Genomic DNA, 23,434 nt, shown 5'->3' with positions numbered 1-23,434 from the left:
ACGATTGTTGGCAATATTCGGCACGTTTTCGCTGAAAAACAACCAAGCGGCTTATGAGATTGGGGTCTAATGTCTTTAAGTGGCGTCTTAATTGATTTGGCTTCCGGCTGTCCGCTATAATCATTTTTAGGCACAGTAAACAGTGGTCTTTCCTCATCTCCCACTGTATTAAAAGTCAAAGCCAAAAGGCAAACGGCCCGAAAAAAGCGCATTCTCAGCGGCCGAGGGAGAACCGTAGGTGAGGGCGGTCGTCGTGACGATTCCAAGCCGAAAATGACACTTCTCGGGCGGACACGTGAGAACCGGAGAAGACAGTGGGTCGCTGCGTGAGTCCGACCGGAAAACGGCTTTCGAAAATGGCGCACAGCTCTCCAGCTCTTCATGAGTCTCTTCCGTGTGCTCTTGCTTACTTCAGAAATACTGCGCGCACTTTGAAAATGAGAGCGCCACTGCCACCCACAGAGTGGATGTGCAAGTACACTTTATTCTAGTACGGCAAAAAAATAAAAATAAAAAAGCATGTTCGCCGAGGTCACACACGCCACCCCTGGCATCGCTCTGCGCCTCCCTGGGGGGGGGGGGGGGGGGGTGCCCCACTATTTGAGAAGTACTGGGCTAGGTTCATATTACAAGTCTTAATGCACAAATCCGATTTTTTATCATATCTGTTTTTTTGGCGTGCCCGTTCAGACTGCCTTCGTCCATTGAGACCATTCAAGTATTACGCATGCGCACTAATTCGCAGTCTGACACGCGCTGAGCAAGACGACCCGCATGCGCAGAAGCATCAAAACAAACGACCACACATGCTGGCTGTCATCCGTCATTCCAGGGATATCATATTTTGCTTTTTAAAAAGAGGACACAAATAACAGACATAAATAATCCCCGTCTTGTTAGGTCCTCTTCCCCTTCCTTCTGAGACATGCCCACCTCCAGCAGGTGTGCATGTTTTTAGTTGATTACAGGTCAGACGAGTGGAGCGGCCACACCTGAGGGCAATGAACATCAGCCAGCTTTAAAAGCCAAGCAGACGCTCCACCTCGTCGCCCGATCAACTCGTCTGGTTTCGCCGTCAGTTGCTTCTCGCATTCTTTATATGATATCACTGATTCCCGGCTCACGACTACTTTGCTCTCGCCCCAGGTCCTGTCCTCTGCGCGCTCCTTGTCGGATTCTACGCCTGCCTCCTTCCGAGCTTCCACGCCTGCCTCCTTCCGAGCTTCCACGTCTCACGCCGGCTCAATTACCCCACACGAAGCAACCTCCATCCGCCACGCTATCTCTGGTGTCTGTAAATAAATATTACTCACCGCAACCACCGTGTGTCTGCACTTAGATCCCTCCTCGTCGCACACCCTAACACGTCTAGGCTTATATTCAAACTATATGGATCGATAGCAAGCGCCCACTGTCCGTGCATGTCTCACACACACATACGGGCAGTTTGCCTCGACTCTAGGTCGTGTAAGCAATGTTGAAATATTGCTTATATGGAGCAGACAGAAAACCGATCATCCTCAGGCTTATCCTCAACTCATTTTTATTGTTTTTTATGACTGTTGTCAAGTCTGACCCTACCTTAAAAGCCGTGTTCAAGGCAAGCTAGGCCCTAAAAACGCACAGCTGCACCGCTACCGTAGCGTCTCTCTCGCTTTTTGATGACGTAATTGCTGCCTGAATTCTGATTTGAGAGACTGGACAGTACAGACCACCGCGACAGTCTGGAAAAATGTGGCCCAGATTGGATTTGAACCATATACGAAAGTGACCCAGATTGGATTTGAAATGGTCCATTTCTATGCGACTTGTCATGTTCAGAACGTCAAGTTAATGCCTCACTCGAGTCGGAAAAACATGAAAAAAATCGGATTCGTGCATTAAGACCTGTAGTATGAACGTAGCCTTAGAGTGCGACCACACGCATGATTTAATATGGACAAGCACCACTCACAGTCGTGGTTGCCTCAACTTCCCATCACGCATTTCGGCAGAACCGTTGGTAGTCGACGTCATTGCCCAATATTTACGTAAAATAAATGCTAACTGCCCGTTTTTTTGCTTTTAACCAAGAATCAAGACTGTTTTATGTTCATATCTATGAAGAATTCAGGGATTTAAGCATTTATTCACAAGAATTTTCAACGTAAAAAGCTCTTTGCGGTGATAAGGCAGCACCACAATGGCTTAAAGACTTGCAGCACATTCGACATATTAACGTAAAATAAATGCCAACTGCCCGGTTGTTTGCTCTTTTAACAAGGAATCGAGACTGTTTTACACTCATACCTATAAAGAATTCAGGGATTTCAGCATTTATTCACAAGAATTTTCAACGCAAAAAGTTCTTTGTGGTGATAAGGTGGCACCACAGTGGCTAAAAGACTAGCAGCACATTCCACATATTTACGTAAAATAAATGCTAACTGCCCGTTTTTTTTCTGCTTTTAACCAAGAATCGAGGCTGTTTTACGTTCATATCTACTGTATAACGAATTCAGGGATTTAAGCTTTTATTCATAAGAATTTTCAACGTAAAAAACTCTTTGTGGTATTAAGGCGTTGCCACAGTGGCTTAAAGACTAGCAACACATTCAACATATTTAGGTAAAATAAATGCTAATAAATGCTGTTTTTTGGGTTTTTTTTTGGTTTTGTTTTGTTTTTGCTTTTAACCAAGAATCAAGACGGTTTTACGTTCATATCTATAAAGAATTCAGGGATTTAAGCATTTATTCATAAGAATTTTCAACGTAAAAAGCTTTTTGTTTACATAAGGCTGCTGCAGCACATTCGACTTATTTACATAAAATAAATGCTAACTGCCCAGTTCTTTGCTCTTTGAAAAAAGAATCGAGACTGTTTTACGTCCATATCTATAAAGAATTCAGGGATTTAAGCATTTATTCACAAGAATTTTCAACATAAAAAGCTCTTTGTCTGTGTTTCCACTCGGTCAGCTTTGACGGAGATAAGCCCCCTATTTATCGGCCCCGTGTCCCGTCAATATATTATGAAGTCTATGGCTCAACATATCCCTTGAACCAATGAACCATGTTTCATACCACACAATCACAGCATTAGGCAGATATTTTTAATTAACAAAGCATCAAATGAGTTTGCTTTGCCAACTTTGTGCGATTTGGGAATTTTTGTTCACACCCATTGTCAATTGGATGTCGCAAGACATGTGCGCTGAATGTTTTGTGCTTTGTGACAAATGGCTGGGTTTGCAGTGATCAAATAGGCAAAGTGACCTTTTTGTAACCTGATTTGCCACATTGTCTGAATGAAATTTTCCACATGCAGCATCCGAAGCCACCCACATGGAAAAGACATATACAAACTTTATAAAGTTCATATATTTTTTTTAGGGCTGTCAAACGATTAAAATTTTCAATCGAGTTAATTACAGCTTAAAAATTAATTAATCGTAATTAATCGCAATTAATCGCAATTCAAGCCATCTATAAAATATGCCATATTTTTCCGTAAATTATATATATATTCTGTAAAATAAATTGTTGGAATGGAAAGATAAGACACAAGATGGATATATATATTCAACATACAGTACATAAGGACTGTAGTGGGCATTTAACTCTACTGTCATTTAAATCTGTCTATGCTGTCCTCACTCCGAAGTGTCTACTTTTTCCAAAGCTAGTGAACGACGCCTTAATAATCAGACTTCTTCCTTTTTCATCTGATTTATTAATAAAATGGCCTCAAACCATTGTCCTCTTTAGACCGTAGTAAAACTCCAAAAAAAGTACACAAGCATTGCATTAGCAACAACGTTAGCTTAGCACGCTATACAGGTTCACTATACATAAATAAAAAGCGTCTCATACAAAAAATATAACATTTCGCTTACTAACATAATATGTACATTCTTTACAACAACCATACTTATGGACAAATCTTGTCCAAGGATCATAAAAGCACAACATTATCACGTAGAGTCAGCCCGAGACGTCGTGCAGCCATATTGAACTGGCAAGAAAGCAATAAACCATGTCGCAAAGTGACCGCAAGAGTTCGCTGTTAGACAGCACAAAAAACCTTGCTTTAAAACTTACCAAAAGGCAGAATACTGTCTGAGTTGGACATGTGCGTTAATTGTGTCAAATATTTTAAAATGATTAGTTAAAAAAATTAATTACCGCGCGTTAACGCGATAATTTTGACAGCCCTAATTTTTTTATATGGAACTTGTATGTAAAGTATATGACACTCAAACCACATACAGTATATGATCCTTTGTAATTTTGTACAATGTGAAACTTGTATATTTTGGGAACTTGAAAGAATATATGATATGGATTGCGCATACAATATTCTTAGTCGATACAATATGTGTAGAATAAAACATATGCGTTAGAAAACTATCAGTTAAACTAAAATCTTGCAAGTCTCATACAAAACATTATCGGTGCAGTGGCACATATATGATACATCGAAATAAAAAAACATACCATATTTTCCGCACTATAAGGCGCATCATAGTATAAGGCCTATCTTCAATGAATAGCCCATTTTAAAACTGTTTTCATACATAGGGCGCACCGCATTATAAGGTGCAGTAGTAATAGTAGTGGTTGCGTTATACATCCACTAGATGGTGCTGTGCTAAAGGGAATGTCATGCCATGATTAACCAATATCGATCCATATATATATAAGGTGCACTGTCTGCTTTTGAGAAAATTGAAGTTCTTTTCGTGCGCCTTGTAGTGCGGAAAATATTGTAGATCTTAAATAAAATCACATTGAAAAATAAATTCATGAATTACTAAAAATATTTTGTTGTCATGACACGTAGTAACACAAATGTTAAAAGTTAGCATTTTCTCCAAGCCTGGAAGCTCATTCTCTCTCGACCGATTGATTTTCTTAAAAGTTTTACAATGGTAATACTGTAATGGCCCACGTATAAGACAGTGTTTTTTGCATTGAAATAAGACTGAAAAAGTGGGGGTCGTCTTATATTCGCGGTCTAGACGTTATACCCATTCACGACGCTAGATGGTGCCAGATACGATTGAAGCGATGTTCTGTCATGACAGATCTCAGCTTCTCTCAAGTTTAACCTGTTTGCATTATTTTATTGCAATGTTTTTCCCTATTCAGATTTGTTTCAAGACTACAGTTAGACTTCACTTTGATGGTTAATGCAGTTTTTGCAATTTTGTTGTTTTATCACAATAGATTGGTTTATTTACATGTCAAAAACCAGAAGCCATTCATTTACGAATGTGATTGCACTTGAGTTTACATATTTAAATCTTCAGATGTTAAGATCTAAATGAGGCAAAATAACATGCTTTTTCTCTCAAATATATTGTTATAATCATTTGTTTCAGATGTACTGTAATTATTTTCTGTATAAAAAATAGTGTTCAAAAAGTCCTTTTTCAAACTTGAGTCTTGGAAAAAGAGGGGGTCGTCTTATAATCAGGGCCGTCTTATATTCGGGCCAATATGGTATATAATATTTTAGCAATTGCAGGAATCCCTCACTACTTTGCGGTTTGACTATCGTTGATTCTCGACTTTATAGCTATAGTTCATATGTCATTGTTTTAACCAAATGGCATATATTGAACATATATGAATTATATAAGGAAAGCATAATTTACATGCAGAAAACATACGAAACATCTATGGAAAATATAATTTGCCATATACAGTGCACTCCATAATTATTGGCACCCCTGAAAAAGATGTGTTTTTTAGCTTCTAATAATTTTTTAAAATTCAAATAATATGGGACCTTAATGGAAAAAAATGAGAAAAATCCAACCCTCAATACAAGTGCATTCATTCAGTGGGGAAAAAAATCCCACATAAAGAAAAAAATTATTTGACATTAAATAATGTGTGTCACAATTATTAGCACCCCTGGTGTTAATACTTTGTACAACCCCCTTTTGCCAACAAAACAAGGTCTGGGGACTGAGATGGCCATGGGAGGAGCTTGATTTTGTGTCTGGTGAACCATTTCTGTGTAGATTTGGCCATATGTTTAGGGTCATTGTCTTGCTGAAAGACCCAGTGACGACCCATCTTCAGCTTTCAGGCGGAGGGCAACAGAGTTTGATTTAAAATGTCCTGGTATTTCAAAGCATTTATGATGCCACGCACCCTAACAAGGTTCCCAGGGCCTTTGGAAGCGAAACAGCCCCACAGCATCACTGACCCACCCCGCATACTTCACAGTGGGTATGAGGTGCTTTTCAGCATGCAGATCTTTCGTGGCACGCCAGACCCACTTAGAGTGTTTGTTGCCAAAAAGCTCAAACTTGGTCTCATCTGACCAGAGCACACGGTCCCAGTTGAAGCCTGGGACCGTGTGTATTTTTTGTGTGAGAGCTCAATCTTGGTCTCACACAAAAATACACACGGGTGCATGGCATCATGAATGCTTTGAAATACCAGGACATTTTAAATCAAAATCTGTTGCCCTCTGCCCGAAAGCTGAAGATGGGTTGTCACTGGGTCTTTCAGCAAGACAATGACATTGCATCGGTAAGTTAATTTTATCAATTGACCTTTTTAATTTATATTTGGACACACTAACGAACTACCTTCAAGTCAAACTGAATAGCGAGCTGAAGTTCAGCCATCAAGACATGATAGAAATTGCCAAAAGTGCTACATACAATTCTAAAAAAAGTCACTGTTAAATTTTAGTAATCATGATGTAGCAGATGATAGTGTTCTTTGATTGCACCAGTTTATATGTTACAATATCACCAATAAATTCATATTATTTTAAAAATTGAGTTCTATTTTTGTTTCATATTGTTCGCTATATACGACGTAAGATTAGTCACCAATTTGTAGGGGCACACGTCACTATTTGTAAGATTGCCAACAGCCTCGTGTTGACAGGTATGCAGTTGGCTTTGCCCATATGGAAAGGAAATATAAAAAACATATAAGAAATTACATCGATTTCAGTAGTAAATTTTTATATGTCTGATACTATGATTTACTCTTGAAAACGGCCACTTTTGTATACTTTTCATACAAAATATTTAAAGGATCTGTCTATGGAACAAGTAAAATTCATCAATGTGGTATATATGGAAAAATACACTGCATACCTGTCAACCACAGAACTCAATTTTTAAAATAATATGAATTTATTGGTAATATTGTAACATATAAACTGGTGCAATCAAAGAACAATATCATCTGCTACATCATGATTACTAAAATTTAACAGTGACTTTTGTTATCATTGTATGTAGCACTTTTGGCAATTTCTATCATGTCTTGATGGCTGCACTTCAGCTCGCAATTCAGTTTTCAGGTAGTTCGTTAATGTGTCCAAATATAAATTAAAAAGGTCAATTGATAAAATTAACTTACCGATGCAATCTTTGAGTCAGGGAACATTTCTTTTGCTAATTCTGAGAAGTGATCAGCAATAGTTGCGGGCCAATTGTGTTCGGCAACAAATTGGCAGAATAAAATCTCCGCTTTAGTCACTTTTCATTCTGCAGACTTCATCATTATGACCAGTGTTGTTAATCTTACTTTTAAAAAGTAATTAATTACAGTTACAAATTACTTCTCCCAAAAAGTTATTGAGTTAGTAACTCAGTTACATGAATGTAAGAGTAATTAGTCACTTGGCAAATTAACTGGTGTTACCTTTCATGTTTTTTTTTTTCATTTTTTCATTATAAAAAAAAAATAATAATAATGTTGTGCATCAACTGTTAAAGTTGTTAGAATTGCTCCGGTTTTTGCATTAATTCCCTTCTGTGTACGTTCAACATGAGAAAGTTTTAAAACTGTTTCATCATTTAAGGATAGATTCAAGTCAAGATTTTGCTGATTTAGGAGTATTTTAGATAAAAATTTACTAAGGTTAGTTGGAAGGTTCACTAGAACCTTTCTGAGCCTTTCTGAGAAGTCTGCTGCTTTAAAACAGCGGCTGTTTACCAACGCCGCCAAGTCTAGCATTTCGCATGTACGTAGATCTATATGCATGTGATATTTAGCCGTAGATTGTAGGCTGTCAGCAAACGTCAGGAAATATTGGAACCACCTAGCCTAGCATCGCCTTTGCTACAGCGTCACAACAAACACTCTTCTCTCTCAGCGTCATTCAACCAATGTAACACACATTGTCTCGATGCCCAAATGGTGAAAAAATCCGAACGGAGAAAAAAAAACGTAATGCACGAAAAACATACAGATTTTGAACGAACGGCGTACACATTTAAAAATCAGTGCTCACTTGTACAAATTATGCCGAAACCGTACAGCTTGACAGGTATGCAACTGATTGATCTAAACATCTCGAAGCACCTAATTGGAAGACATCAGCTAGCACATATTCATTTGACCCTGCTTTTCCATTTAAAAAAAAAATTTTTTTTTGCTCATGGATTCTAAGAGGTACGTGTCTTCATTGTGCAAAAACAAATTAAGCATGGCAGTGGTAAAAAGGAGCTGTGGATCTTTGCAACAGACCACTGAAGTCTGCTAAATCTGCAAACACTCCTTCAGAATTTGGGGCTTTTCATCTCCCCAGACATCTCCTCTATAGCACAGAAGACTTGAGTCAAAAAGCAAGCACTTTTGACTCTTTTCTTGTGAATGCTGGTGCAATTTCTATTACCAAGCAAAGCCGCGTCGGTGTCGGCTTTTATGATGTTCTAATGACAGAGTCACTCCAAAAGTGTTCTTGTCCTTGAATGAGAATTCCTCCAGTCTTTGTTTCCTCAGTCCGTGGACCTTTTGATCATAAGCGGATTTTAAGGGGGGAACAGGGGGGTCAGTCCCCCCTGGTGGCCGAAAAGTGTCATTGCATGAAATTGACTTTCCTATACTGTATATGTAAAAGTTGTAAAGCAATAAAACTGCAACAAAATGAAATTAACAAAAAAATATATTTTATAATGGGTCAAATTTATTTTGTCGAACAGATCATGTGACTAGCACCTTAAATGGTCATTTGCTTTGCATATAATTTTCAACAACATCAACAACAAAAAATAGGGGAGGGCAATTTTATTTTTCAAATGATTTTTTCTCTTTCTTTTTTTTTTTTTTTTTGAGTGAAGTAACTTTTTGGGGATTGAATGATTTAGAAAAATGTCCTACCGATAATATGGCCCGAACACCAAAAGAATTGCTTCAATCAAACTTTTTCAATGAAAAATTAAGTGTTCAAATGCACATTTTTCAATCTAAAATATTTTTTCGCATTCAAAAACGTTTTCTATGATTGAATTTTTTTTTTTTTTTTTTTGTTCGAAGTGATTTTTGTTGTTGAAAATATATATTTTTTGAAGCAACTTATTTTTCGATTGAATAATAAAGACAAAAACGTCCTAGCCAAAATGTGGCCCAAACACATATCAACATTACTTCAATCGAAAAAGTTGCTTCAATAAAAAAAAAAAAAAAAAAAAAAATAGCTTTCACATGCATTTTTTTGTTTCAATTTTATTTTTGGATTCAAACATTTTTTTTAATGGAAGCAACTTTTTTTTTAATTGAAGCAACTTTCTTTTGGATTGAATAATAAAGACACAAATCTTCCTCCATATGGCTCCGCCCAGGGGATACAGTTTTTGACTGGGGTAACTACATTGGCATGTCACCGGCGGGCGTACCATATTCAATTGATGACGATCTTGGCGAAAAGTATTGCCAAGCAGCCTGATTTAGAATCCCCTTCAAGAATGATGGGAAACAAAAAACGCTCATTGACAACTTATTATACATATGTATACATAGTTTGAAATAATAAACGCTGCATCGCTTCTTGGAGTTCAACATGTGCGATTCTGCCGTTTTTAAAAAAAATGATCAATCCCAAAATCTGTTAACTCCAATGCAGTATTGGACAGTTGTGTAATATTTGCAGAGCTCTGTGGAATTAGATTTGCATCATTTGGGCCAATCCAAAAGCAAATAAAGCAAACATAAGTCCAAGCACACACAGCTGGCCCTTGAAACTTGGGATCCCGTGCAAACAAGCGTCCGGCATGCCTCAGCGCGGTTCAGCCTAGGGGGCACATGAACTGCCCAACAATGGCCTATACACTCCACTACAGCAGGGCTTAGCAAAATTTTATTACATTTGGCCCCTTTCAATAGACTGCTTGCCAAAAGAGGATCACAGAATTTGTCATCAGTTTTAAGATTACGCCGACATCTACGCCTTCTCAAGTCTACTAATGCTGCTTTTGTTGGAGAATATCCGCTGATTTAACATGAAAATCTACTCTTTTAATTTGGAGTTAGGGTTGCAAACAGCAGTTAAGAATGTCCTTTATGCAACGTCTTATATCGTCATTTATTTAGTAATTAATTTGGTGCTTCAGTCTTTGAAATCACATTGCAACAATCTGAGCATGTCCCTCTGCTACGCCATAGACTTCATAATGTATTGACGTGACACATTCGCAATTCACTCCGCTTCATTTATTAGCAGTCGGTCACATGCAGCGATCTAACGCCGGATTTAGGTTGTAAAAGTACAAAAGCTGTACTGCATGCAAACAGGAAGGATTGTCTCAGGAGTGAATTGTTCGAGGATTCAAGGTAATTATTATATTTTTCGTACCATGCATGCATTTTGAAACGTGAAAAAAATCAATGGGAGAAATTAGCCGCTACAACATCGGCATTATACTTTGCAATATCTATCTATCTATCTATCTATATACATATACATTATATATATATATACAGTGCCTTGCAAAAGTATTTGGCCCCCTTGAACCTTGCAACCTTTCGCCACATTTCAGGCTTCAAACATAAAGATATAAAATTTTAATTTTTTGTCAAGAATCAACAACAAGTGGGACACAATCATGAAGTGGAACAACATTTATTGGATAATTTAAACTTTTTGAACAAATAAAAAACTGAAAAGTGGGGCGTGCAATATTATTCGGCCCCCTTGTGTTAATACTTTGTAGCGCCACCTTTTGCTCCAATTACAGCTGCAAGTTGCTTGGGTATGTTTCTATCAGTTTTGCACATCGAGAGACTGACATTCTTGCCCATTCTTCCTTGCAAAACAGCTCGAGCTCAGTGAGGTTGGATGGAGAGTGTTTGTGAACAGCAGTCTTCAGCTCTTTCCACAGATTCTCGATTGGATTCAGGTCTGGACTTTGACTTGGCCATTCTAACACCTGGATACGTTTATTTTTGAACCATTCCATTGTAGATTTGGCTTCATGTTTTGGATCATTGTCCTGTTGGAAGATAAATCTCCGTCCCAGTCTCAGGTCTTGTGCAGATACCAACAGGTTTTCTTCCAGAATGTTCCTGTATTTGGCTGCATCCATCTTCCCGTCAATTTTAACCATCTTCCCTGTCCCTGCTGAAGAAAAGCAGGCCCAAACCATAATGCTGCCACCACCATGTTTGACAGTGGGGATGGTGTGTTCAGGGTGATGAGCTGTGTTGCTTTTACGCCAAACATATCGTTTTGCATTGTGGCCAAAAAGTTCAATTTTGGTTTCATCTGACCAGAGCACCTTCTTCCACATGTTTGGTGTGTCTCCCAGGTGGCTTGTGGCAAACTTTAAACGAGACTTTTTATGGATATCTTTGAGAAATGGCTTTCTTCTTGCCACTCTTCCATAAAGGCCAGAATTGTGCAGTGTACGACTGATTGTTGTCCTATGGACAGACTCTCCCACCTCAGGTGTAGATCTCTGTAGTTCATCCAGAGTGATCATGGGCCTCTTGGCTGCATCTCTGATCAGTTTTCTCCTTGTTTGAGAAGAAAGTTTGGAAGGACGGCCGGGTCTTGGTAGATTTGCAGTGGTCTGATGCTCCTTCCATTTCAATATGATGGCTTGCACAGTGCTCCTTGAGATGTTTAAAGCTTGGGAAATCTTTTTGTATCCAAATCCGGCTTTAAACTTCTCCACAACAGTATCTCGGACCTGCCTGGTGTGTTCCTTGGTTTTCATAATGCTCTCTGCACTTTAAACAGAACCCTGAGACTATCACAGAGCAGGTGCATTTATACGGAGACTTGATTACACACAGGTGGATTCTATTTATCATCATCGGTCATTTAGGACAACAGTGGATCATTCAGAGATCCTCACTGAACTTCTGGAGTGAGTTTGCTGCACTGAAAGTAAAGGGGCCGAATAATATTGCACACCCCACTTTTCAGTTTTTTATTTGTTAAAAAAGTTTAAATTATCCAATAAATGTTGTTCCACTTAACGATTGTGTCCCACTTGTTGTTGATTCTTGACAAAAAAAATTACATTTCATATCGTTATGTTTGAAGCCTGAAATGTGGCGAAAGGTTGCAAGATTCAAGGGGGCCGAATACTTTTGCAAGGCACTGTATATATACATATATTAGGGCTGTCAAACGATTAAAAATTTTAATCAAGCTAATCACAGCTTTAAAATTAATTAATCGTAATTAATCGCAATTCAAACCATCTATAAAATATGCCATATTTTTCTGTAAATTATTGTTGGAATGGAAAGATAAGACTTATTATTAGAATTATATAATTACTATAATTATTATAATTAGATTATTGTAACAATAAATCAACAAGATGGCATTAACATTAACATTCTGTTAAAGCGATCCATGGATAGAAAGACTTGTAGTTCTTAAAAGATAAATGTTAGTACAAGTTACAGAAATTTTGTATTAAAACCCCTCTTAATGTTTTCGTTTTAATAAAATTTCTAAAATTGTCAATCAAAAAATAAACTAGTAGCTCGCCATTGTTGATGTCAATAATTACAGAATTCTCCTGATGCTTAAACCCATAAAATCAGTCGCACCAAAGCGCCAGCAGAGGGAGACAAAAAACACAAGTAACAAGTGGCCATTAGCCCATTACACTGTGCTGTCATTTTAATCTGTTTGAACGGGGCATGTGCGTTAATTGCGTCAAATATTTTAACGTGATGAATTTAAAAAAATATTTTCCGCCCGTGAACGCGATAATTTTGACAGCCCTATATACACAGTAGGGCAAATAAGTATTTAGTCAACCACCAATTGTGCAAGTTCTCCTACTTGAAAAGATTAGAGAGGCCTGTAATTGTCAACATGGGTAAACCTCAACCATGAGAGACAGAATATGGAAAAAAAAAAAAAAAAAAAAAAAAAACAGAAACAGAAAATTTACTAAAGGTCATATATGGGGTTTGAGTGTCATATACTTTACATACAAGTTACATATAAAAATATATGAAATGTATAAAATTTATATATGACTTTTCCTAATGGGTATGAACAACACTCATAAGTATTTCTGTCCAAAAACCAGTGACCAACGCAAGGTTTTTTTATTGATTTCTTTTAGTGTTTCTGAATGCCAAGGATTGATCATGGTTCAGTGCCACAGGCGAATGAAATTTGAATGGATAAACGGTTATTTAAAACCAATGAGCACAACAACTTATTCAAGAAAATGAGCTAATAGGTTTTTACAGAATGAACGCTAGGTGGCAATGTTCTCTTCTCAAACGCTGTAGGATGGGCGGGTGCATTACGTATGTGGGGGATATTCTTCTATGTAATGGACAGACGGACGGACGGACGGACGGACAGACAGACAGACAGACAGACAGACAGGCAGGCAGGCAGGCAGGCAGGCAGGCAGACAGGCAGACAGACACAGACTGACACACAGACACACAGACAGAGACAGCGTATGTATTATTCATATTTCACTTATACTACATATCCACAATAACTTGATAGAAGGGTGATTAAATTCAAACAGCACAACTGTACTTTTATGGACATCATTTTATGTTAGTACTACTTAAGTTAGTTGAGTCGAGTCTTGTGCGCCCTGAGCAGAATATTTATTCTGACAGTATTGGCACGCGGACAAATGAGCTCCGGTTTTCCCAATCTGAGCTGCTCCCGCGTCGAAATGATTGACATGGGGCCATTTAAACAACCAATGAAAAAATGGAGCGTCTCATTTGCATGAAGCAGGCGCGCGTCATTGGCTGGCTGCATGCGTCAGGGAGGAAAACTCGCGTGCCATGATCTTTCAGGCGGCGCAAGTCCGGAAGCAGCCATAAAAATAGAAGTTGATTCTGATCTAAATAAAGTTCGATTATTTTTACGCGTGTCCTGTGTTTTATCACTAGGAATTTGAATATCACTTGACTAGGGTGGAAAAAATGTCCAAAGTGTCTGCAATGAGAGGATTTAAAAAAAAATTGTAAATATGTCTCACGACCCCGAGTAAAGTTGAAAGCAAACATCCAAGCGCATTCCCCCGCTTCTCGCCGCCTCCCGACCCGACCCAGCCGGCCGAGCATGCCGCGGTCGCGCTGCCGCTTTGTTGTTCCTCCCGGCGGTGCTGATTGAGCAGCGCGTGACTGACGGCGCGCAGGGCTGTTGGCCAATCAGCGTCCGGTCTCGCGCACACTGGGCGAGCCCGCGCTGCCATTGGCTGTCGGGAGTGTGGGAAAGAATGCTGAGAAGCTTTCACACGAAGTGGGACTGTGGGAGCACGCGCTGCGGCTATAAGTACGTCTGTGGCGCGTGTCTTCTGCACAAGTCGAGACGCCGCCACTCTTGACACAAGACTGACGACAGGAAAGGATTTTTTTTTTGTTTACAACGCTGCTTGGCGGACGAGCGCCTCAGTGAAAACTTTCAACATCTGATTCTTCCGAGAAAGGATTTATCGATTGATTAACGATGCCATCTGACACCTTGGAGAAGCAGACGGGATCCCCCATGGCTGGTGCCCCTGCAAACGGGTCACACACGCCGGACAAACCCAAAAACGCTAGCGAGCATAGAAAGGTAATTGGCGTCATTTTCAAGCGAATTTTACCGATCCTTGGTGCACCCTATGGATCTTTAAGAAGGAACTGATCAATTTCTCCGTTTTTCTTGCTTGCAGTCATCTAAGCCCATCATGGAAAAAAGGCGAAGAGCAAGAATAAACGAAAGTCTCGGCCAACTCAAGACGCTCATCCTGGACGCACTAAAGAAGGATGTAAGTCAACTTGGGCTTTTCCGCCGTTACATCTTTTGTGCGTTCTCTTAAAATGATAATAGATCTAAAATTCATTGGCTTATTAGTGAACTATAAATGCATCATCCACAGAGCTCCAGACACTCCAAGTTGGAGAAGGCGGACATCCTGGAAATGACAGTGAAACACTTGAGGAACCTGCAGCGCGTGCAGATGAGTGGTAAGTTGAGTTTGAAAGGCAAGGTGCATATTTTACATCGCACCAATGAGCAAGCACATTAACCATTTACAGAGCAAGTGACTATTTTTTTGTGATTAGGGAAAAAACAACTTAGTCTCAAAAAGAGCCATGCGTCCACATACATATATCACATTTTGGATCGTTTGGGCCTACATGACCCAAAATGTGATGTCCACTGGAAGCCAGGTCTCAATATAATTTCTGCATATATTAATTTTTTTTAATCACTATTAATAATTTGTTATATTTTTTTCTGAATAAATGCGATTATAAATGGATAAAATGTTAATCAAATTAAATTAAAATTGAAAAAAAGACACTCGTTATTAAAAAAAATATATATAATAAAGAAAATATATGTGCATTTTTTTCGGTTTTTAAAAAAAAAAAATTTAGAATAATTATTTTAGATAGTAATTTAATTTAATTTAATTAAAATTTAATTTTAGAAGAATATTTTCTTTTAACTCATTGTGTCTACGTCCAATTCATTTAAACTGGGAGGACTGACTGTGAATCTTCATGTTTCACTTCCATTCATTCGCTGCCATCATTTCTCAGTGGATTGGACGTCTAGCCCCGTCATTGGCAGGCAATGAATTAATTGTGCTTTTGTCGCTAACAAGTCTCCTCTTGGTCCTCCAGCAGCCGCGCTCTCCCCTGACGCCACCGTGCTGAGCAAATACAGGGCCGGATTCAACGAGTGCATGAACGAAGTCACGCGCTTCTTATCCACTTCGGAGGGGGTGAATGTGGAGGTGCGCTCGAGGCTTCTCACTCACCTGTCCGGCTGCATGGGTCAGATGATGGCCATCAACTACTCGCAGCAGGCCCCGTCTCAGCAAGCTCACATCGCCCAGCCCCTGCACGTCCAACTGCCCTCTACCTTGCCCATCAACCCCGGCGCTGGCATGGCCCCCAAACTCAGCCCAGCTGAGGCCGCTTCACCCAAGGTGTTCGGCGGCTTCCAGCTCGTGCCGGCATCTGATGGACAATTTGCTTTCTTGATCCCCAACCCAGCTTTCGCGGCAGCCACGGCCCCGGTGATCCCCCTGTACGCAAACGCGGGGCTGCCGGTGGCTGTCAACGGACCCCCGGTGCCCACCGCCGCATCCCCGGTCCACGGCATGACCTCCTTCTCCGGGGGATCTCAAGCAGTCAGCCCGGTGGGAGTGAGCCCTGGTCCCGACAGCGGCGAGGCCGTGTGGCGACCGTGGTAGCCCCTCACTTGAAAATTTGGACTGCCATTTAAACTTTGGAAGTCAGACCTGCAGCTGTTTTGAGGATTCAACATGTGAAGTTTCTGTAATGCCAAAAGTTTGATGTGGCTCTTGTTGTTTCGTTTTATGGAACAGAAGCCTTAGATGAAACGTTATGATTCATCACCACCTCCAACAATTGGATTTTGGTGAGAATAACATGTATGGAGATGTGTTGATAGGATTTTTGTTATAAAGTACTTTTTATAAAAAGGTTTAGTTTTGTACAGAGTTGTTATTGATTGTTATACCAAAGCTGCTTTTCTATTCTTTCTGTTTGTTTGTTTGTTTGTTTGTTTGTTTGTTTGTTTGTTTGTTAAAGATAAAACTGGTGTTCTCCCAGTGTTTGAATAAATAATAATGAAAAATACAGTTTTCGTTTAGTCATTTATCATGTCTGCCTCTTATATTTTCATATACATTAATAAACAGGTGCACATGCCTTGTTTTATTTTATTTATTTTTAATCTATAAATTAAACTGCCCACTCTTTACCCATTAAACTGGCTGCCATTGACGGCAGTAGACGTCCAATCCATTTTGAGTGGGTGAGGATGGCAGCGAATAGTCGTTGCATCCTCTCTCAGTCAAAATAGATTGCACGTTTAGTGGCGTCTGTGGCAGTTCAAAATGATCATTCGCAGCCAGTTCTCCTATGCGTTTAAACGGAACGGACGTCTGTCGTTGTCAATGGCAGGCAATGAGTTCATTTCACTATTTTCTGATTTATTTTGAAAACGTTTAAACTTTTTTTTTTTTTTTTTTTTAAAGATAAAAGCACAGTAAATATTCCCTTATATGTTCGTTGAAATGTTTTCTTTTTTTTAATTATCTTGTATAAGAAGAAACGCTCTATTTAAAGTGTTTGTTTGTTTGAGTTTTATTAAAACCTTTTTTTATGTGATATGTTTGGGGGTATTACCTTCAGCGTATTTCAGTTTTTATTCATTTTAACTTTATTAATCTTTATATTTTATATATTCATGAGAAATATATATATATATAAATACACAATATGTTGTGCACATATACGTGATCATCACGTTTATGGTCATAGGCCAAACTTGTATTACAGTAGTACAGCATTATATAATGACTTCAGTTATATGGGTAATTTAGATTGTCTTCCTATATGTTGTAAGGATAGAATTGATCCTACTATTATTAAGCGAATTACAGTACTTTCATTATGTTCAGACTTACACTGACTTACACTGAATGTGATAGTCAATTTTTTCCCCCCAAACGCACGCTTGATTGGCTGATGACTTGACCCCCCCCCCCCCACACACACACACATTCACAGCTGACCAAAAATACAACATGCCCCCCCTTCAAAGACAAGTGATATTAGGTTTTTTTTCTGCCAGCAGCAGCCACTGTAAGTAATGTAAAAAGAAGTCAATGTTGTGGAGGTGGGGAACACGCCACTAATTTTGCTACTGCTACAGTGCTTCAAGTCGATTTTACTCACTGATATTACTTGAAATAAAAAAACAGCTAGCTGAAAATAAGCTTAACAGACTTATTTTGAGCAAAAAGTTTGTATATTTAATCTTAAAAGAAAAACTTGTTTGGCAGAAATGTTCTTAATTCAAGAATATTTTTAAAACATTATTTGAAAGAATTTTTTTCTTGATTTAGGTGAAAAATTACCTTAAAAAATGAATTTTTAGATATATGGGCTCAATACATAGAAATATTTACTTAAAGTAAGTGCAAGAATCTGACGCATTAATCTGTTAACTAGACTTTATTACTCAAAATAAAATGGCGAAAATTATTTGACTAGATTTTAAAAAATATATATCAGATTAAGACGTAATAAATGCAGTGCGAAAATTAGTATAGGTCGATACAGATTTATTTTGCATTAATCATTTAGCCTATCAATTAATTAGCTTCATATTGATGAGAAATGTAGCCGTGACTCCCCCATTCACCAAATATTTTTGGTCTTATTAATGTCCCATCCGCAGAAAAAAAGTGCATATGCAGGTTATGCTGTTATTCTGTCTCTACCAATATTAAGACCAAACCTACGTCCTTGCTTCAGCATGGTTAAGAACCACTGGCTAAAGGTAATACACGTTGCAATGAATGATCAAGTTTTCAGTGCAAATGACGGCGATATCCGTCCAATCCCGTTCTATTCGCCTATCCCATGCAGTTCAAATGGATTGGACGTCTATTGGCGTCATCTTCAACCAAGAAATTGTCGTCTCTGCGCCCCAATTATGCTCCCATTTATTTCTGCGCGTACAAGCGAAGAACCCCTCCCTAAAGTGGGCTTCAATCCAGAGGATGTATTTTCTGCGTGTGGTGGCGTGGTGCTGGCCGTGTGTCAGCCACCAGTTACATGCACCCCCCACCCCCTTGTTGGGATTCAGTTACAGCATCTCGGCTTTAATGGCTGAGCATGCGTGTGCGTCTCTCGTGCAGAGAAAAATTGGATTAGACGCCTATGCAAAAGTGCCGTGCGTGAACAGATTTGAGTGAAAGAGTTATGTGTTCAGGGTGAATATGAGTTATTACCGGGTCGCGTTTGTCATTGCGTGCGATTCTTATTTTCCTCCTGCCCTGCGGATGACACCTCTGAAAGTGTTCTTACAAGGGAGCCGCACTCAAACAGCAGTTGGCCGCGTGCGTAGCCTCTGCGGTTTTTCTTACTGCCTGTGCGTCTGAGTCAATAGTTCAGCGATGCCTTTGAGGAGCTGAGGTCGTGAGAACCGAACGAACTAGTCTGCCTGTGGTCGGGCAGCGAGCCAGCCATTAAATCCCCGCCCGCAGGCCACTCTGCTCAGCGGAGGTGCGGAGGCGGACGCCAGAAGTGAGCTTCACGGTCCGGTGGAAATGAGTAAATAAAAAAGACTCAGGTTGGGAGAGGTGTTTATCCAAGTTTCAACTGTTAAACAAGTTGGGTGAGAATTTTCCTTTTTCCCCCCAAATAGACATCAAGGAAGCCGTACGAAAGCTGATTTGTTTTCGCAAGAGGGATTTAGATTGAAGGAAACAGGCGGGAAAACCCCTTCCCGGTGATGAAAAGGATTCATTCCTATGGAGGGTTGAATGTCCCTCGGGGACGTGGCCGTCACATCCCTTGGGAGCAGTGGCTATTGAGGGGGTAGGGGTCGCCAGAGGAGCCACAATCTATCACTCTCATTAGCGACTGAATGGGCTGAACGCGCGCACCACGTTGCCTCCAAACGTTCAGCATCAAATCTCCCTCCAAATTTACAATTGCCATTGTTGTATAGACTCGGCTGTGTTTACAGCCAGCACTTGAGTGCTTTTCGTATGCAAGTTGCGCTGCTATAATGACAAGTGCATCTCATGCACTAGTTCCCAACCTTTTTTTCAGTCAAGGAACCCCTCCAAAAATGTAACCTGCACACCACAAATAAACATGTCAAAATGACTATGACTGCTGAAAGAAACTTTATTTCTTTTGAATTTATTACAGAGTTTAAAGTGCGTACAACAGGATTTTAAAAAGTCTTAAATAGCATTATTATGTGAATTAAAATCTTATTTTGAGACAATTCGAGTACCGTATTTTTCGGACTATAAATTGAACCTGAGTATAGACCCCACTCACCAACGTCACACAATGATGTGTCGCTTCATCAGGCCACCATATTGTCCGTCATTGTTTATCCGTATTCTCAATGGTTTCAATTTGTCGTGCAATTTATAGTGCAATTCATGGAAGCCCCGGTGCTTTCAGACGCTGTAAACCCATTGGATGCGTTGCATAAAAGGCGTTATGTGGAAAAGCTTCAGTCTATCCATTCGCCAGATCCATATTTGATGCCTAAATCGATATTTTTCGACCCGCTGTCTTCGCCGTCTCTGCCTGACATCTGCTACCCTGATATCTACAACGATCTTGTCCACACAAAATCAGCCTATTCTCACGAAAGTTTGAAAAACTTTTTAAGAGCATCACTCTAAGCAACATTACCCCGTGTGACCCTTTACTTCCAATTTTCTAAAATGGCGACAATCATTAAAAAAAAAAAAAAGTTGACTGCAACGTTTCAAGGATAGGTGGATATTGGACTATTTCCTCGATAAAATACGCAACTGTGTCTGCTTCATTTGCAAAGAGACAGTCGCTGTTTTCAAAGAGTTCGATGTGAGGCAATATTACCAAACAAGACACGCTGACATGTACGACAAGACGGAAGATACGCAACGAGAAATTAAAGCCACTTGAAGCTAATTTAATTTCACAGCATCAGTATTTCGCAAGAGCCCGAGGGTCGAAAGAGAAGGCCACAAAGGCGGGATATTTGAAATTATGAATTAAAAAAAAAAAAATAAGGCAGATGTGACACACAGAAGGGCTTGCTAAAATTTCTTTAAATGTATTGTTCTACGTAAATCAGCCCAGGTAGCCCCCCACATTTTTACCACACCAAATCTGGCCCCCTTTGCAAAAAGTTTTGACGCCCCTGTTTAACTGATGATCCGTAGACGAGGCCAGCTTCTTTCACTTGTTACCAGTTAAATATTATTCAAAAAATAATGATGGTGGACGAAATAAGCTTCTTGAATTTGAAACTGTATGTTGTCGGCGATTAGCCTCGCAATGATCTTAATTGTAGTTGTCAGCCCAAAACCCTCTAAATATATATTAAATGCATCTTACCAGATATAAAATGACTACTACATAATCCGTGGTGATCGTTTGGTGCTCAATTTTCTCGTCGAATTGCAGCAGTCCATCTCGCTCTCCTCTCCGGGTCTCTTGGAATACGATAGAACTTCAAGTCTCTCTGTCTATCTTCTCTGTTACTGCAACCAACCGCCACACACGCCTTCACTATTTTGATTATCAATGTTAACGAGCAGAAAAACACGCCATTATAGGAGGAATTTACGTAGCGATAATGCGTAAACACGACGAGCTGACGGAAAATATGGCGCGGAGGCGTGGTTGTGACGTCATGTGAGTGGGGTCTACAAGGTGCAGTTTACATGGCGACTGCGACACAAAGACGCAATGACTGAGTAGCGGACTCGCCTCGCATGCATATGGTGTCGGCGAAGACGAAAAATTCTGAATCCTGCCTCCAAAGTGGAAGAATCCGATTGCGGGGGAATTAGGGGGGCTTCCTCGGCATGCATATCGAAGGCTCCCGCGGCGCGAGACCATGCCGTTAACGTCAGCACTCGTACAAGTCACATTGGGCGTGCGCAGCGGTGCTACTAAACATTAAAAACAGCAAATATGGTCGAATGTCGCCTTTAATTTACTGTTTTAATAATATTTTTAAATTAAATATGTTGAATGTTTCAATTTTTGTGCCTTTTTGAACAAAAGGAAAATGCCATTGCTTCGAGTGGGCGGGCATATTTTTTTCTGGGCTGAGGGAGCTTGGTGGAGTCAAAGTGCATCATTCTCTGTCGCCCTGTAAATCTGCACTGCCCCCTAGGGCCTGGCATGAATACTAGATCGTTTTCATGCGGAAATGCGACATTGTTCGAATGGAGACACAAATACAAATGCAGTATTCTCGGAGAGTCACCATGTAAACGGCCCCTAAGTCGCACCAGCCATTAAATGCCCAACGAAGAGGAAAAAAAAACGTATATAAGTCGCACTGGCGTATAAGTCGCATTTTGGGGGGAAATTTACTTGATAAAATCCAACACATAGAACAGATATGTCATCTTGAAAGGCAATTTAATATAAAAATACAATAGAGAACAACATGCTGAATAAGTGTACAGTATGATAATGTAACATGATGCATGAACAACGAAATGTAAATATACTGTCCTCACCAGGACGCTACGGCTCGGTCCTTGCTATACAGCGAGCTAAGCTCCCAAATGACGATGCTGGATGTCCGTATAATTTGCTGACTTTATTTTGGCCGTCGTTATGACACCATCATTTGAAAAGTGAAACTGAAAATGGAAATAATACAAATCAATTTCGTCCTCGATACCAAACAGGTTTGCATCAACGTAAATAAATGATAATTAGCTGCTATTACAGTAATGACACAAACGGTTAGCATGCGTTCGCTAGCATTAGCACATCGTTCAAACAACCACACAACTGGCTCTAACAGAACAACAGAAAAGATCATACACACAGGCGTTGCCTCTGTAGAGATATTTTACAAGCATAACCAATGAACGTTGGCTCACAGCTGTGTTTCTCTCTCCTCCTCTCTCTTTCTCTCTCTCTCTCTGTCTCTCGCCCACTCCCTGCGTAGCTGTCCGTCTTCTTCTGGCGTGTGAGTGCTCTTCTTCGCGTAAACAAGTGCGAGTGCGCCCCCACTTGGGCGTGAAAGCGCTACAAACTAAAATCATGCATTCCAATATAAAAAAAGTCAATAATACAACTGAACACACGGTGCCAAAGGCATAACGCGAATGTGGCCATAGCTAATAAGAGTTATTCAGATAACTATAGCATAAAAAACATGCTAACAAGTTTACCAAACCATCAGTATCACTCCAAAACACCAAAATAACATGTGAAATTATATCATAATGTGTTAATAATTTCACACATAAGTAGCCCCTGAGTATAAGTCGCACCCCCAGCTAAACTATAAAAAAAATTGCGACTTATAGTTTGACAAATACGGTACATACAACAACTTGGCAAAGCGCAGATGACGAGAAATAACCATAGTCTTTTAATCTGCCGTTTAGCCACGCCTACCATTATAGGGCTCTAGCGTCCCCAACAGGAGGAAGATGTCGGCAGGGCCATGGTTTCATCTGATTTAGAATTCAGCCCACTGAGGGGGAATTATTTAGAACGAGGAAAATGTGACTAAGAGAGCGGCAAAATGTCATTGTTTCAGTCTCTAATCCAATATTTTTACAGGATATTCTTTTTACCGAAGCATTTATCCCCAATTGCTAAATAAATGGTATGGTCATGACAACTAACGTTCTTGTGTGAAATGGAATATGAAATATTCA

General features: G+C 39.6%; 1 protein-coding gene across 1 annotated transcript; it reads left to right on the top strand.

Annotated features, from left to right (window-relative positions):
- The first annotated feature begins 14,543 nt into the window (after nucleotides 1–14,543).
- her9 (hairy-related 9) lies at nucleotides 14,544–17,193 on the top strand. The gene is made up of 4 exons (XM_057829249.1): nucleotides 14,544–14,805; nucleotides 14,906–15,001; nucleotides 15,113–15,200; nucleotides 15,867–17,193. The coding sequence occupies exons 1-4, from the start codon at nucleotides 14,698–14,700 to the stop codon at nucleotides 16,439–16,441; spliced, it is 867 nt and encodes a 288-aa protein (XP_057685232.1). The 5' UTR covers nucleotides 14,544–14,697; the 3' UTR covers nucleotides 16,442–17,193.
- Nucleotides 17,194–23,434: the final 6,241 nt, after the last annotated feature.

Source organism: Corythoichthys intestinalis, chromosome 2, assembly GCF_030265065.1.
Source record: "Corythoichthys intestinalis isolate RoL2023-P3 chromosome 2, ASM3026506v1, whole genome shotgun sequence".
Lineage (NCBI taxonomy): Eukaryota > Metazoa > Chordata > Actinopteri > Syngnathiformes > Syngnathidae > Corythoichthys > Corythoichthys intestinalis.
Note: the sequence above shows the minus strand (reverse complement) of the source record. Positions and strands in the feature narration are given on the sequence as shown.

Coding starts and splice junctions, on each gene's coding strand:
- her9 (XM_057829249.1), top strand. CDS start 14,698: ATGCCATCTGACACCTTGGAGAAGCAGACGGGATCCCCCATGGCTGGT. Junction 15,002..15,112: donor TGGACGCACTAAAGAAGGAT/GTAAGTCAACTT, acceptor CATCATCCACAG/AGCTCCAGACACTCCAAGTT. Junction 15,201..15,866: donor GCAGCGCGTGCAGATGAGTG/GTAAGTTGAGTT, acceptor TTGGTCCTCCAG/CAGCCGCGCTCTCCCCTGAC.